The 18029-nt window shown below is 46.0% G+C and overlaps 1 protein-coding gene across 2 annotated transcripts in view; it reads right to left on the bottom strand.

The window, feature by feature from the left end:
• The window catches only part of Slco3a1 (solute carrier organic anion transporter family member 3A1), a 278256-nt gene that overhangs the window by 76896 nt on the left and 183331 nt on the right, over positions 1–18029 (bottom strand). For both annotated transcript variants that reach the window (XM_021167572.2, XM_021167570.3), the window contains exon 3: positions 3321–3419. In XM_021167572.2, the coding sequence (XP_021023231.1) occupies positions 3321–3419 (99 nt within the window). The remainder of the gene's footprint in view (positions 1–3320; positions 3420–18029) is intronic.

Below are 18029 nucleotides of genomic sequence, written 5' to 3'. Positions count from 1 at the left end.
GGAAGGGAATAAGGCTTTGTTACTGATGAAACTATGTAGAAATCCCGTGTTCTCTTTCAGGCAGTGGCCACAATAGTTGTAAACATAAGGCTGTTAACAGATCTCGGCTGATGCCCTTATGATGTTCCATAGACCCAAAGAGGCCTTTCTGGAGTAGGTGTGGCATTTTTGTAGGAGGTCTGTCACTGGGCTTTGAGGTCTGAGAAAATTAAGCCAGGCCCAGTGGCTCAGTCACTTCCTTCTGTCTGTGGATCCAGAGGGAGAGCTCTCGGCTACCTCTCCAGCACCATGTCTGCCTACATACAGCCATGCTTCCCGCCATGACAATGATGGACTAAATCTCTGAACTGTAAACCAGCCCTAATGAAATATTTTCCTTTATGAGAGTTGCCATGGTCATGTTAACTTTTTACAGCAACAGAAACCCTAACTAAGACACCCCCAAATCCCTGCCTCCACCTGGAATTCATATTCTTATATCCACCTTAACCATGGCTCTGTGTAACTGGCTCTTTTCCAGGAAAGAATGATGCAGACATTACATGCTGTCAGGAGGATTGGTGACAGACTCCTGTAGAGAGGACCAGGAGAGTCAGCCTGGCCACCACTGCATGGACTCTGAGGTGGATCCTTTCCTTTTCGGTCTGCAGACTTGGTTACACCCCACTAAAGCTGCTCCTGAGTCCTAGACCCACTTTAGAACTGTGAGACAGCAGCCAGGTGTGGTGGCACACGCCTTCCAGCACTTGGGAGACAGAGGCCTATCTCAGTGAGTTCGAAGCCAGCCTGGTCCACACAGTTCCGGGACAGCCAAAAACCAAAAGAAAAAAGAAAAAAAAAAAAAAAAGGTTAGCTATGAGAGGAGGTGTTTCCTTCATGGGTAACTTTACATACGACTCTACATATGTTATAGACTTGTGCTGGTAGTGATCAGGATGTATTACTTCTGATCACAGACTTTAAGGACCAGTGTATAATGTCCTGCCTGGAAATTATAAACACTGGGATCAGGATAAACATCTGTGGGTCTGGGCCCCAAAACAGCCATGGTGAGCTAAGTCCCACCTCTTTCCAACACCAATCTGTGTTGAACAGGTTATCTACCAAATTAATTTTCAGCATATCCAAATCAGTAAAATGTGAGGACTATTTGTCACCACAGAGCAGCCATGATGGTCAAGCCCTTTTGCCAGTGGAATGTGCCAAGGGCGGGGGTGGAGGGTGTGTGAGGGTGTGTGTGTGTGTGAAAGCCTCTGGGTATACCCAAGAGGGATTATGTATTAATTGAGGTGGGAAGATCCACCCACTTACCCACTGCAGGTAGCAGCATTACCCTGGTTGGGTTTTTGGAATGACTAAAAAGAATAAATTTGTGATGCTTTTCTGCCCTCTTGTGGTAAGAGGAAGCAACAACTCTCAAGTACCTAAAGGAAAGGAGGACTAATAGAAATGGATTATTATTTTGCTGTAAAGAAAAGTGAAACGTGGATAAATGGACAGAGCCGGGAGTGAGGCAACCCAAGCCCAAATAAGACAGATATATTCTTTCTTGTATGTGAGTGCTAGGTTTGAAAGCTGGAATATGTGTGTTTAGCTCATAGAAGAATAAAAATTAGAGAAGACCCTGGGGGGGGGGCGTTCCAAGGGATGACACGTTATTTGCTGGGCATGACAAGGCTGTTGTACACTCAAACTCAGTAGCTGTGATAGTGTAATAAGACATGCACAAGATCAGGGCAGGCAAAATCCCAGCATGGACTGGGGATGCTCACGATGCTCTGTTCTTAGCTGAGCAGCTACTGGCAACTAATGGTGGCTGGGGAGGAAGAGTAAGTTTTCATCATGTATGTGGCCCCACAAGGCTACTCATGCTCCCGCAAGTGGTCCTACACTCATGCACATTCAAGCAGCATTAAGTAGACTTGGAGAGAGAGAGAGAGAGAGAGAGAGAGAGAGAGAGAGAGAGAGAGAGAGAGAACATGAAGTTTGGAGAGAAAAGTAAATATGGGAGAAATTGGAGGAGAGGGAATGGGGTGGCTTTGATCCATCCATACACTATATCCACGTATGAAATCCTCAATTAAAAACACCCTGTTACCATGATGGCAGAAACCCACGGAAAGCTAAGTAGTCCATTGCTCTTCCCCTCCTGACTATGGCTGCAATGTGCTCCGCAGCCTCACACTCCAGCTGACACGTCCTCACCACTGCGGTGGACTTCTCAGAGTTATAAACCAAAGTAAAGTTTTTCTCTCCTAAAATATCAAGCGTCTTAGTTTGCTTTCCTGTTGCAGAGACAAAATACTTTGACCTCAAACAAAACAAAACAAATCTGGGAGGAGAGGGTTTATTTCATCATATATTTAGTGATGATCTATCGTTGTCATTAAAGAGAGAAGTCAGGTCAGGAATTTGAGGCAGGAACCTGTATGCAAGAACCTGGATGCAGGAGTTAAAGCAGACAGTATGGAAGAATGCTGCTATTGGTTCATACCCAGGACCACACCCAGTTATCTTTCTTATAGGCCCACCTACATAGGGAATGGTACTGCCCACAGTGGGCTGAGTTTTCCTATATCAATTAGCAATCAAGAAAATGCCCCACAGACACGACAGGTTGTAGGCCAATCTGATGGAGGCAATTTCTTATTGGAGGTCCACTTTCCCCACGTGTGTCAAGTTCACAACCAAGATTAGCCATCATGTGAGGTATTTGGTCACAGCAGTGAGATATGTAACTAAGAGCAATATCATTTACTCAGACAGCCACACGGTTTAACTGCAGAATCACAGATGTGAAGCCCAGAGCTACTGAGAAACATATGTCCTCTTCTAATTAAAAGCACAGCAAGCTTTGCGTAAGATGCTTTTGTTTTGATTTGTATTTTGCACGTGTGTGTGTGTGTGTGTGTGTGTGTGTATACCTTAAGGAGATGTAAAATGGGGCCCTGTGGCGAAAGTTGGGTTGCTGTGATGTGCCTTTGAAGAGGATATGGGGACCCTGGTGTTTTCATCTTTCCTCCCTTCACAGCCACCATGTGGTAACTGGCTTTGCTCTACCTTGTGCTCTCTGTAATCAAGTGATATCTTACCAAAAGGCCCCCAAAACAACCAAATGTGGACCCTGAAACCATGAGCTACAATAGTCCTTTATTGGTTTTGACTTGATTGTCTCAGTCATAGATGTCACAGAAATAAAAAGCTGAGCAACACAAGAATGTTGCTTAGTGGGAGGGTCTTAAATAGTCACAGGCTGAAGACTCCTTTATAAGGATGGAAATGCTTGTAAGGGTGCTTAGCAACCATGATCTGCTCCTTACTTGTGTCGATGAAGACCGCATCCACATAGATCTTGGTACAGAAAGAGCCCAGAATAAATCCACAGGCTGGTCCAAATACCAGCATCGTGAACAGGATTCCTGAAAGAAGAAAACAAAAGGTTAGGTTAAAACATAGAAGCCCTTCAAGGAGCAAAGTCCACAAAGGTTAAAGAGAGAATGTTATACCGGCCAGGTAAGATACCTGGTTATTATAAGTGACATCACAAGGAGTCTTTCATCTTCGAGAACTCCATGCAAATACTCTTTATCAGGGTAGAATTCCACAGCGTTTTGTTTGTTCTAGGCTTGATTTTGGATCATGTGTGGCTATATGCACGTGAGTGCTGTGGCTTCAGAGTCTGGAAGAGAGGGCATTGAATCCCCTGGGCTGGAGTTAGAGGTGGTCTGAGCTAACTGATGGGCATCCTGGGAACAAACTTGGATCCTCTATAAGAGACCTTTTACATACACACATGCATATTGTTTACAACTGAGCCATCTCTCCAGCCTGTCTACAGAATCTGATATATTTCTTTAACAGGATATTCACAGCCACCTCCTCCAATTTCTCTTACCTTTAGAGGATTTTGTATCACACCAATCAGAAATACTAAAATAATCCAAGCCTATCATTCGGTAGTGTTTCTGCCACTAAGAAGGGGAGGAGTGCTTGAGAGACGGCTCAGTCGGCAATGTACCTCCTATATAAGTATAAGAACTGTCACTTGGCTTCTTAGCACTCACATATGAGCCTACCATGGCAGCCAGAGTGTAACCTCAATATGAGGAAGGGGGAGACATAAAGGTCACTGGAGTGCCTTAGTCACCTAACTTAGTTTTGGGGGACTGTGAGAGGCAGCCTGGTTTCTGGTTGAGCTAGGTTTAAAACCCCAGTGACACACCAGGTGACCGTAGCATGCAAGAGACGGTAGGCATTTTGCCATGTTCCTAGATCCCAGGCTCCTGACACGAGGCCACAGCTCCATAGATCTGTGGACATCAGTCATGTAAGGGCAATGCCCCAAGCCCCTCCACAGGTAGAGGACATGACTACAGATCACTTAGCCTCAAGACAGATCTCCATTTTAATGAGGCACCTAAAGGCCTGAAGGGCTTAGACAATTAAGCTCCCCTTCCCAGACACTCCTCCCTGCAAAAGGTATTTAACCTCAGGCCCACCCTGAGAAAGCGGGGTATGGTTTTACTCATCACAACTCCCAGCCATGACAATAAATGCTTTAAAACCATGGACTGCCTCTTCTCATTGGAACCCACCATGGGGAGCAATGGAATAGGCCTTTGTTTAAAGAGCTGACCTTCTAATCTCCAGCAGGAGGCCTCTCTGTGCTCCCAGTCACAGATTCCATCAAGCCAAGCATGGAGCAAGTCAAACACTCTCTCCTCCCCTCAGGAACCAGGCAGAGCTCTCTTCCCTGCCCTTTTCCCTTTGGCTACTGGCAAGATCCAGCCTGATGGCTCCCACTCCGTTCTCAGCTCTTCCACAGCATCCAGTGGTGTCAGGAATGCCCAAGAGTCTGAGAACCTGTTACCCTCGACCTTCATGCAGGTCCAGGATCCCTGAGCCAACTCCAGCCTGCGGACCTCAGACTGCACTTCCCCACCCCTGGAGTGGGGTCCTGCAGCTTCTCACAGACCAATGCTTGCCCAGAGTCAGCGTGGGATGTGCACAGTCAAAACTCCTGCATCCTACCTCCATGAGTGACCCTAGCCCTGTGGGGGATCACACACAGCATATCATTTGAATCCACAAGCTTAATTGGTTCAGTGATCTTGGTTCAGTGATACACCATGGCTTAAAAAAATAAAGCAGAGCAACCAGGGAAGCCACCTGATAGCAGCATCTAGCCTCCATATGCACACACACACACACACACACACACACACACATATAGCAGCATCTAGCCTCCATATGCATACACACACACACACACACACACACACACACACACACATATATATAGGCACTTGTACCTATACATGGGCATTCTCCTCCCTATATGCACATACACTCTACACACAGAGACACATGAGCACATGTGTGCACACACACAATGAATTTTGAAAGAATTTTTACAACTTTTATTTTTACATTCATTTTAGCTATTCTCTCTCTCTCTCTCTCTCTCTCTCTCTCTCTCTCTCTCTCTCTCTTCTGGAAAGATTCCAGGCACTAACAGAAACTCAAGCATTCTTAGGAAGTGAGTATGGTCTAATCCACAAAGTGTTTTCAAATGAAACTAAATATTTACAATTTCTAAATATAATAAATATCAAAATCCACACAAGAGTATACGTGGACAAGAAGTGACTAGACAGTGGACAGTTTCAGTTTTGCCATTTCCCGCCCCTCCCCCCCCCCCCCCCCCCGTGGTGGAATTACTGTTGTCACTGTGGTTATGGTTGTTTAGGAAGCAAGCCTGCTTGTGACACTTGATAGTGTGACAGGCCTTGGCTGTGTATTTAGTTGCTTGGCAAGTATAATACACAGGCTTTGCATAAAATGTTTGGATCACACTTGGAAAAAAGCACCGAGCCTAAACTCACTGGCTGTAACTACTTAACTAAACTGTTGGCTTCAGAGCACTTTCTAAGCACTGATCATCTCCAGCCCTTGCTGATGAATAATTAAGTAGCAATCCTTCATTGACAAAGATATTCATCCAATGACTATCCGGAGCAATGGGTGCTACTGGGTCTATGTGGGAATCAGTGTCGCAATGGGAACCTAAGCTCACAGGAAGACACATTTGTCTACCGACTGGTTCCTTAGGAGGTGGGGCTCAGAGCACATGGTTCACTGGGGGTGTGCATTATATAGCTTCATTTTATCCCCAATCCTTCTTAGTCACTCCACTTCCTGCCCACCATGAAGCCTGCAGCTCTGCTGTGGCCTTCTGCTGCAGCACAGGCCTGGAATCAATAGAGTCAGGTGACCATGGACCTCTGAAAACATCAGCCAGGATAAATTTTTTGTCCTCTAAGTTGTCTCTCTGGGTGTTTCGTCATAGCAATGTAAACTGGCTATTGAATTTACAAGCTCCTTCCATGAGCCAAGTGCTAACCTTAGGGTTGGAGACTCAGCACTGGACTTCAAAGAGTTAAGAATCCTGGTCTTCACAGAGCTTTCTGACATACAGAAGGAACCAAAAACACAATTTCAGAAGCCACAGACCCAAGTTCAAGTGTTTCTAAGTGTTTGGCAAAGGACACTGGGTCTTTACAAGTAGGGACCCAGAGCCCCAAAGCAATCACTTGACTTTGGCCTATAGACAGTAAGACAGACACAATGAAAAATAATGTTTTGTATCATAACAATAGGCTGCCAGTAAGAAATTAATCTGTTTCAAAATACTCTAAGGACAGCCACAGACCCTAGATCTCACAGTGACTCTTATTTAAGGGGGAAGTTTCAACAGGGAAAACATGTTAGCTTTGTAAAGGAATAATACACACATGATGAGCACGTTGGCCCGCTTTGTCACAGTGCAGATAGATTCTGATAGTTGAACAAAGAGTGGAATGTGTGCAAGCTGATGTGCGCAAGCTGATGTGTGCGAATGTGTGTGTGTGTGGCTCTTCCTCAGAGAAATGTCACAGTAAACCAACAGCAAGAAGGTTTTGAGAGGTTTTCTACGGATAGCCCGACAGTACGATGTGAGAAGGGCCCTTTACCATATGGAGCCCCAAGATCTCGGATGGAGCAGCCTTGAGACAAGGCTTCCCCTGCGTCCTTAGGGAAAGTATAAGGTGCATAAGGATCTCACAGAAAGTTTCTTCTGAATCTGTCCCCAGCTCTCCTTGTCATCAAGCTATGGCTTTGTTTGTTTATTAGCAAAGTGCCTGGAAATGTTCTGCCTGAGAGATAAGAGGAACTATCCCTGTGTCGAACAGTTCCTGGTCCAGAGGGAATTTTTGTTGTTTGTTGCTGTTGTTTTCACATTTGTGGCTCAAGGGTGCCCTCTGCTGTCTGCTTGGTTTATGTACACCATAGTAAGGGCATGCTGAGGAAGAACTTGAGAAAGGAAGCCAGGAAACCACAAATCCAGAGTTGTCCTTTTTGTTTTTTTAAACTACCCTGAATAACCCAAACCACTTTACATCCCTACACCCCCATAATCTATTCAACCTACTGCGGATAGATGCACTCTCAAATGTTCCCTCATTTGTCTGCAGCATGTAGCTAAACACATCACAGGCAAAGGGCCAGAAGCAGGGCTTTCCGGTCCATTAAGGGGTTCTTTAACGAGTGAGTGTTGGATAGCCAAGACCGAAGCCCCAGAGCTGCTATTTTCTATCCTCATCAGTGTTTATTTACCTCTCTGAAGTTACCTGTCAAGAGCAGTGGGACCCTTGCTTTCTAGTAGCAATAGACTTTCAAGGAGGAAGCAGTGTTCCAGGAGGGAACGGAGGTCGCTGGAGGTTGCTGAAGCTGTGACCTCCTGAAACTTAGTGTACAGCTGCAGCTGCCAAATAGGGACCCGAGGGAGGACCCTGAACTCACAGGACACTCACTGGACAGTAACTTTTATGCATATATATCTGTGTCTGGGTGTATGTATGTGAACCACATGCATGCAAGTGCCTGAGTAGGCCGGAAGAGGGCATCAGATAACCTGCAGCTGGATTTGGAGGTGGTTGTGAGTCACCAACCATCCTGCATGGTTGGAACCAAACTCAGATCCTCTTCAAGAGCAAGTGCTCCTGACTTCGGAGTCAGTTTTCCCAAGCCATGGTTTCAGCTATGGGCTCACACTACTCCGCTCTATGATCCCCAACTTTTTCCTTTGGTTTTTAGCATAATAGATTTATTCTTCTACTTTTGAGATTATAATCCCTCCTTTTACTTCTTCCCATCTAGCTCTCCCATATGCTCCTTCCTTGATCTTCTCCAAATTCACGTCTTCGTTATTTTTCATTAATTGTTGTTGTCCTGTGGGGTTTGTGTTTCTGTCTCTCTGTGTGTATGACTTCCCGTCTTTGAGAACTGAGTTTCCTATAGCTTCTAGGAGGGAACGCACTTGTGGAAATCAGTTACGGATAGGAAATAAAGCTAGCAGTGCCTGCACTTCTCTTGGCTCCGAGAAGCTATGTGGCTCCCCAAATTGTTAGAGCTGAGGAGGATTATTAAGGAATATTTTTCTCAAAGTATGTATACCAATTTTCAAGCAATTATTACGTTGTTTGGATATATACAGTTAGTAAGCAGTTTGAACATAACCATGTAGCAAAAAAACCTTTTTGTTACATTGTTTTCAGATTCCAAGTTCTGTCATACATATATGTCACACACACACACACACACACACACACACACAAAGACAATAAAATGGTAAATGAGGGAGGTTTAGGAGATAGATGTGAATTATCTTGATTCATGCACAGAGGATGGCAGTATTCTGGTCTTGCCAGGCTAACCCTAATAGGAACCATAGCAAGTCTCAAGGAAACAATGCCCAGGGACACCTCTTGACACCTCCTGCTTTGAATTTTTCAAATTTATACCAGCCACCCAGGGCCTGGGGAAGAAAGAGGAATGGGCTAAGAGTTTTATCAAGGAAGCGGCTGCCATGTTAGGGAGACTTTTAAATTCTGCTTGTCAATTAGCAGTGTGGACTGGCTACAACCCTCATGGCAGGTGCTGTGCCAGGAACTGGGGCTATGGCAGTGAACAAAACCAACATCTTGGTCCTCGTGAGGCTTGTATTCTAGGAGATGCAAGTCCACAAACCAACATAGACACCGTCTTCTTTTAGTAGCAGTTTAAGACAAGAATATGTAATTGCAGCTAGGGCAAACGGTCTCAGGGGCAAGCTTTTTGTTGCTGTTTTAAGAAGGCAAAATTAAGGCCCCCAAAGATGTCTACAACTCTCATCCTCAAGGGTATTATGGAAGCAGGTGGATGGAACTAAAGCTGTCAATAAGGTAAATAGTGTGTGTGTGTGTGTGTATGCATGTGTATGTGGGTACATGTGCTTTTAGAGGCCAGAGGTTCATGTTGGGTGTCTTTCTAGAATATTCTATACCTTACAGAGATGGACCTCTCATTAACCCTGGAGGTCCCTCATTCAGTCAGTCTAGCCAGCCAGTGCTCTGTAAGGACTGAGATTATATGTGGATTATATGAGTAAGTGCTGCTCATTGAGCACTGAGATTATATGTGGGCTGCACGTCCACAGTGTTGGGGATTAGAGCCCTGGGAGATGATTTTACTGCTAAGAACTCTCCCCAGCTCTAATCAGGCAATCATTTTGCTTTGTTGTTCGAAACAGGGTTTCTCTGTGTAGCTCAGGTTATCCTGGAACTTGCTTTATAGGTTGGCTTCGAACTCAGAGATCCATCTGCACTTGCCTCTCAAGTGCTGACATCAGAGGTGTGTGCCATCCCCAACCAAACTAGGTGATCTTCAAAAATAACAGCAGATATTGGGTTACTGTATACTATATTATTATATATTAATAGATATAATTACATATGTAGTATAATACATACATACCCACATGCCTGAAGGTAATTGTAAAGGACCTTCAGATGTGGAGGGTACCAAAGAGTTAGGTCAGGAGCCACCACAATGGACCAGAGAAAGGGCATCAAGGAAAGAAGCCCACCACCCACACTGGGTTTGAAGGGGTGAGAGAGACATTAGTCAAGAATATGAGCATTCTCCAGAAATCGACAAGACCAAAAATTAAAAGAAAATAGATTGCCCCTCCACGAAGGATTTCAGTCTGGCTGTCTTGATTTTCATGACCCATTATGGACTTCAGATCTCCAGAAGTGTAAGATAATCACAGTGCATGAAGTCACTCTGGCTATGGGATATTATAGGCATGCAAAGTGATCACACCGGTAAAACTTTGCCACTATCTAAAAACAGTAGGCGATAAATCAGCCTTTTGACTTGTGGCTCTCGCTCTCAGGAAGTATTGCATAAAAAGTGTCCCCATGGGCTGGAGAGATAGCTCAGCAGTTAAGAACACTGACTGCTCTTCCAGAGGTCCTGAGTTCAATTCCTAGCAACAACACGGTAGCTCACAACCATCTGTAATGGGATCTGATGCCCTCTTCTGGTGTATCTGAAGACAGTGACAGTGTACTCACATACATTAAATTAATTAATTAATTAATTAAAAAGTTAAAAGAAAAAAGTATATCCATGTGTACTAGGGGACCTACCCAACAATGCTTGTAACAGCACTCTGTAAGACCCCAGACCTGAAAATAAAATCTGTGCTCAGATAACCTGGGGTCTCTACAGTCTGGCATTTTTATGCAGCAAAAACCACCGATCACTTACAAGGATGACCACTGCCAACAAATCACAGTAATTATGGACAAATCTTAAAGAAGACAATTGAAGACAATTGAGTCTAAGTCTGTATGTCCGGATCCAAGGTGGCAAAATGAAATTAGTGAGCTGTCACTATGGAGACAGGCTATGCTGGAGGCCAGGGAAAGAAATCTTACAGAATCATTATTACCATTGCTACAGTTTTTATGAGGACACGCATGCGCCATGGCACGTGTATGGCGGGCAGAGGATGACCTCGGGTGTGGGTCTTCATCTTGCCCCTCATTTGTTGTTTTTTTTGCTGTGTTTACTGGGGTAGATGGCCTGTGAGCTTCCAGAATGGTCCTGTTTCTCCTCTTTCCATCTTGTCCTAAATGTGACAAGATTATAATGGTGGTGGCGGCGGTGGTGGTGGTGGTAGTGTGTGTGTGTGTGTTTATTCAGGAGGTCTTCAAGCACTTTATCCATTTCTTTAGCCTCTATTATTATTGATCATATGATTAATAAGCAGGTGGGGTGGGGCTACAAAAGGAGGTATGCCCATACTTTTGATTCTATGTATCATTTACAGTTAAATGAACAATTATTTTTATCATGTGTTTAGTTGGAAATCTGTGTTTCCCATAGGAGAAAATGGCTGTGTACATGTGATTTTGAGTACGTAAGCATGAGCATGTCTGTCACACACACACACACACACACACACACATATGCACACACACCTATCTGTTGAGTACTTCTGTGGCACGCTAAGCACCATGTAATTTCTGCCTGAGATCTCAAGATTCCTTTAACATCATAGTCAGCTGCCCTCATTCAGATTTACCCAAGGAGATGTGCAGGTCACAGAATCTCAGCTGCTTCGTCCCTGACTTGTGACTTCTTGATGTCAGCTTTACACCAAACCCTCTGCAGAACTGGGTTTCCAGGGAGCTCACACATGCAGAAGGAAGACTGAGGCCAAATCAACCCCCAAACTTTGCTGCAAAAAGGCAGCTGTTTAGATGCAAAAGGCATTTGCAAGGATCTCAGACTAACTGGATCTGCACAAACACAAGAGGAAGGAGGCTCTTTCAGCCCCTTCAAAGGCAACTGCTATGGGCCTCAGGGGGTTAGAGAGCAGGCTGTTCCAGTCCAAGGATCACTTTGCTGCTGACAGGCCCAGTAGTTCATCCCTTAGCCTTGGCAGGCTTGACCCTGGCTCAGATGAACAACATCAGCTTCCACTGATGCCCATGGCTTTGCTCTGTGCTAGAAGAACAGAAGGAAAGAGAGCGGGGCCACATTCACACCTTCCCATTTGATGTGTGTATAGATACCCCTACCACACACCTCTCACCAAACCCACCAACTTAGGGCATTGTAGGGGATGGGCTAGACAAGACAGAGACATCATCCTGTGAAGAAAATGGTGACCTTCACTTCTAGCCTTTATCTTTCTCTGTCAGGATGACAGGGGACTTGGTCCTCATTTGAAAGTGAAGGGTGCAGGCTGATCCCAGGTGAGAGCTGATTGCTTTAGAGAATATGGAAAATACAGAAACAGCGCTGTTTTCCTAGTTCATTTTATAATTGCTATACTTGTGACCAATTTCTTTTATCACCATATCCCTCTCTTCAAATCCATACTCAGGGGAGAATGATCGGAGGCTAGATCAACAACAGAGGAGGTGAGCCGGCCAGTGGATTCCAGGACACTGACCTTGGGGCTGGGAGGCCAGGGTCTGGAGTCACCAGCTGTGCAGCCTTGGGGACTCTCCGGCCTCCATACATCTTAGAATGGCTGTGATAAAAGCCCCTGCCTCTCAGGGCTGCGTTTGAGGCTTAAGTGATTAATGAACATCAAAGGTCTTTCACAGTTCCTTTGCATACAGTGAAAGACCTTTGCTACATTTTTATCATGATTGACAAGAAGGCACACGTCAGCATCTCTATTTTCCACAGAGAAACACGGATGTGCATCTAGCTAAGGCCTGCCTGTCTAGTCCTATGTGTAAGCTTCATGTTTATAATGAGTAATTAGAGAAGACTCGTAGAGATTTTCCAGTGACTGAAATCCCAGGAACAAATGAGGAAAGATTCTAAAGACTGTATTTCTTCCTTTCTTTTTAACTGTGTGTGTGTGTGTGTGAGAGAGAGAGAGAGAGAGAGAGAGAGAGAGAGAGAGAGCATCTGCGTATATGATGTATATATGGTGTGTGTATATGTGTGCAAGTGTTTGAATGTGTGAGTACAAACACACACCTGCACACACAGAGGTAGAGGACAGCCCCTTGGGAGTTCACCTCACTGTCTACCTTGTTGGCCACAGGATGTCTTAGTCCTCATTGTGCAGGACAGGAGAGCAGGCCACCAGCTTCTGGGGGATCTCCCTTCTCACCTCAGGACCACTGGAATCTAGCTTAACATGGGTTCTTGCATTCTGCACTAAGGTCCTCACATTTGCGAGGCAAACACTTTTACCATCACCTCTCCGGTCCCTAGAGACTGTGTCTAAAGCACAGACTATTTCAGAGAGTGCAATAGAGTCCAAGGTGCTCATCAAAGGGAAATGCAAGCAGTAGACACTCCTGGCTGTCCTTGAGAAGGTGGCAGGGGAGGAGTTAAAGCCCAGCTTCAGGAGGACACCAAAGGTCAGAGGTCTCACATGACAGCCTTGACTTCTTCACAAAACTGAGACAACACAGGGTGGGGGAAGGGCAGAGCTAAGGGTTCTGTGCTTGATAAAAAAATCTAGTCTTTGAGGGAATGTAGAAGTGCCCTGGAGAGAGATACAGAGATCACTCTCAGAATGTGAAGGCTTCTCTTCTGTGACATCTGGCCTGGTCCATGCTGGCGACTGCTTCTGCCTCTGTAGCAGGAGAGTGGCCCAACTCATCTCTAGTTTGTGTCGTTGTAAAAGTAACGCATTCTGAAAGTGGAACCGCTCTTACCCCGCCATCCTGGAGTGACCACTCCTTCATATAAAGTTGTGGTCAGGGAACCATTCTGAGGGGCATGGCTGAGGAGTAGGATGAGAAAGCAGAAACTCAGAGAGGGGAGGTAGCAGCTCTAAGGACGTCCAGCGTCTCCATGGTGGAGATGGAGATAACCTCAGGTTCTAGGAACTGTCCTACAAAATGCTACCATGACAACATAGAAAGAGGGCTGTTGAGTCAGTCAGACTCAACCGCTTTGGCTCATGCCTCAATTTCTAGATGACCAATAATATCTCAATGCCGCACCTGGGAATAAGAATATCTGCCTTGTCAAATTGGGACTATTAGACACATTGGTGGGTGCACACAACATGACGGATGTCACCTAGAACTGTATCAGGACTGAAGAGATTGGGGAGGATGTCCTGTAGGGCTTCCCCTCCTTAGCGTATGTTTCTGTAGCTGGGCTGCCTTTCTTTTAACTCTGCCTGGTCCCCTCCGGGATGAGGAAACTCAGGCTGACTGTGACTCCTCTCACTAGAGGGCAGCACCAGTCTAGAAAGGAAGGAGCGCCCAGGTTTTCAAGCATCGTCGGGCTCTCTTTGCCAGTAGCCAGTGAAACCCTTGGTGAGAACGTCGCTCTCCTCATCTTACAGTTGCCCTTCTTGCCCTCCATTTATACAGATTTAGCTCTTTGTCTTCCAAACCTCAGGCTGAAAATTCTCCCCTCTTAGGGAGCCTTCTGCATGCAACATGCATGAATAAAACATGATCGGTAAACAGCAGGAAGCCTGCAAGACACACTATACATATTTATCCATTGCTCACTGGCCACAGTCTGACAGCATTTTAACTGATGTGTTCATGTCTGAGGAGGAAGAGGAGGAAGAGGAGGGGAGAAGTCAAGGAGGGATGGCAACCATTTATCCAGCACTTAAGGCACTCCAGAGGGTGCACAATTCATGAAATAAAATTATTGCTATGTAACGTTTATAAAGAAAACACAACACTAACTCGGCTAAAGCCATAGGGCTGTGACAGAGACAGAGCTCATGTGCCTCTTCCGTCAGACTTATCACTAACTTCAAACTTGGTTGTACAGTGGAATCGCCTAGGAAACATGAATACTAATCCTGTAGGCCTGGTCCCTGATGCTGAGGAAGGCAGAGCAGGATGCTGCCGGGGCACTACTCCCCACCTCCGCTTGGACTAGCTACCTTTCTTGTCACCATGACCAAACACCTGACAACATTTATCTTGGCTCATAGTTTGAGGACACACTGTATCTGTCAGGAAAGGACAGTAGTGGGTGGTGGACTCAGGAGCTCACGTCTGAATGGATAGAAAGAAAGAGCAAACAAGAAGATGGCAAGGATATAAAGCCAGATCTGGTGACCTACCTCCCCGAGGGAAGCTCCATCTACCAAAAGTTCTACACCCTCCCAGAACAGTGCCACCTGCTGGAGACTGAGTGCTTACACCCACAAGAATCTGTGTGGGTCACTTCACATGCAAACACAAGAAAATGTAACACTGGGTAACATTTTATCCAGTCAGGTAGAGAACCCTGGGCTTTTGAGGCTGTCCTTGTGGTTCCTCATTGAGCTTTAGCTCCAAGGCAGTGGACGGGATCTAGAAGGCACCTAGTGATAAGAAAGGGCTTGGGCTCTATCTGAGGCTAAGGCAGAGAGGGGGCTGGTCTAAAGCATGGACGTGGGGCGGGGCAGAACCTTAATTCCACTGGCAGCCAGTCAATCATCTCTGTACGCTGCTAGAACTGTGTACACTCTGATGAAAGCATGATGTGGTGCCTGGCACACCTGGTATGGCCTCTAATGCTAGATAGCATGGCCTCAATCAGCTTAGCCCTCAACCCAGGTTTTCTCTATTGGAGGCAGAGTTGAAATCCCACACACCATCCTAAGTCTGCCTTAGTGACTGCCTCCTTTGCTGAATCTCTCTAGGTTCCCTCATTTTTCTTCCCTCCTCTCCTTTGCTTATGGTCTGCCTGGATACAAGACCAAAATTTCTTATTTGGAGCACATCTTAACAATCAGAGACACAGGGAAGGCAGATACCCTAGGTGGTGGTCTTGTTTAAATTATCTTTTCCATAAGAGCAACAGAGCCGGCCACGAGCCTGGGGCAAGGAGCCAATGCCTATTTGCTAAACTACCAGTTGATTGCTAGGGAGCCTGGAGCAGGGGTGAGGTGGGGGGTTGGTGGGGGAGGAAGGAAGCCACATGTTACGGAAAGCAATGTAAGTATGTGGTCAGGGCTCTCCAGGATGGGGAGGATCTGCTGCTGCTATACGTCTACCACGTATAGCAGCTTCTGACTACTTAGGCTTTTCAACCCAGCACAGAGAGACTTCTTTCCTTCCCTCCAGCTTTTATGTTTGTGAGATCACAGGCCTCTTGACTGACTCGCCTCTGGGCACCTGGATGTGATGCATGTACCAAAGAGCTTGAGTCAAAGAACTCTCCTTCACAAGGCTGAGAACATGCTCTGTCTCTATCCTAGAGGCCTTGGGCTATCCTTAAACCCGGAATGATGCCAATGCATTGCCTGGTGATGCAAGAAGCTGCCACTGGTGGGGCAGAGTAGGGAACCATGAAGTCCTATACGCAGGAAGCCCATCCTAATACACAAACGAGAAGGGCATGGAGTCCTGTGTGTGACTTCAGTCACCTTCACAGAGCTTTTCTTTGTAGAGGCACTGAGGTCCTCTTTGGTTTCCCATTGTCCATACCCGCAGCCTTCAGAAGGGGGCAACTGAGAGACAGAAAGACCAAAAGTGGGCCCTTTAGTGGCAAGGCCAATAAGTAGTCTTAGCAGTAGTCAACGAAGCAAAGCAGTGGTCCAGGCTTATCTTGATAGGAGCTGGGCTGCTTCTGCCACATCTGCATATTGATGGGTTGGCTACAAGCTGTATGTCAATGCTAAGCTGTTGCTGCTGTCTACATAGGTTTTCCAACCCAGCAAAGAAAAACTTCTCTCTTTCCCCCTACCTTTCATGACAGTAAGACCACATGCCCCTTAGATGACTGGCCTCCATGTACCCGTGTCAAGGAGATTGAGTCAAATGACTTTCCTCCACAAAGGTGAGAGCATGTCATGGCCCTCTCCCAGAGCCCTTGGGTTCCACATTTTGCATACACCTCAAAATATGACTCTATTTGGAGACAAGCCCTTAAAAAGGGCAATTAAACAAGGTTCATATGATGGGTCCTCCATCCTGGTTACTTTCCATATAAGAGGAGATTTGGACGCACAGAACAACGCCAAGGCCACACACATAAAAGGAAGATTGTGTGAATACATGGACCATCTGCAAGGCAAGGAAAGGGGACTCAGTCTCCACCCTTGCCTATACCTCCATGTTGGAATTCAACCACCAGAACTGTATAAGTAAATGTCTATAATTTAAGTTTATAGTACTATGTCTTAGAGTCCTAGGGGAACTTCCTAGGCTCCAGAAAAGCGGCTTTCCCACCCAAGGTGGCCATTTCTCTAGGAGCATTACCTGCTGGAGTGGTCCCATCTGCTGTTGCCTGTCTCTCTGTGCATTTTCAATGTACTTTAGAAGCCACCATGAGTTTTCTCCATAGTCTTGGGGAGATGGCATGATACACACTACTGTGGTGGAGGCCACCAAGCTTCATATTGCTGCAAGGGCCAGCTCAGGTCCTTGGAAGTCTGCAGAACTCAGTGTCAGAGATCAGGTTCCGCCCTAGTAGGAAGGACTCCTACAGGTAAAACTAAAGACCGGATAAATACTCCTTATTCAGTCACTCTCATGCTTAGATGTTCACACAGTTGGGACAGGGTGACCCGAGGCTGTCTTCACCATAGGGAGCAGAAGCCCACTGTTACCTCAGTTTAACCCTCAGCAGGCAGCATTAATTCAGCATCCAAACTGTTCCTCAGTAAATGCTTTCTGGGTGCCAGGGCTTTGAATACTGTTTAATCCCCACAATAGCACTGAGACATACATGAAGACTGTGACACAGGAACGTTTGAGGACCAGCCTGCAGGCAAGGGGAAAGGGTGGCAGAGTGGCTTGACCCACAGACATTCTTCTATTAAGTTCTTAAGGGAACAGTCTCTTTGTAGGGCTCTGAAAATGAAGCTTTGACCACAGCCCAGCTATCTTTGAGACCCCATGTCAGACTGAACAGGGGTTCCACTTGAGACAGGCTTTTCCATCTAATCTACCTCAGCATCTCCTTGGGAATGGTGGCAAAGAGCAGGTATCTGAAGTTGTCACTAGAGGGAACCAGAAACCTTCATATGACAGAGACTGTCCCCTCCCTGATGTGAGGCATGCTCTCCAAGGCAAGGCTGGAGGGTTACCAGCTCCTAGGAAGGTGGCCTGTAGCCTAGAGGTCACCAAGGCTTGGATGATTAGGGGATATCTGCAGTTATTAGTGAATGTCTTCATCAAATGCCTAAGGCAGGAAGAGAGGTCCTTACCCCAACT

This window comes from Mus caroli, unplaced genomic scaffold (genome assembly GCF_978045245.1).
Source record: "Mus caroli unplaced genomic scaffold, Mus_caroli_1 scaffold_8, whole genome shotgun sequence".
Taxonomy (NCBI): domain Eukaryota; kingdom Metazoa; phylum Chordata; class Mammalia; order Rodentia; family Muridae; genus Mus; species Mus caroli.
Note: the sequence above shows the minus strand (reverse complement) of the source record. Positions and strands in the feature narration are given on the sequence as shown.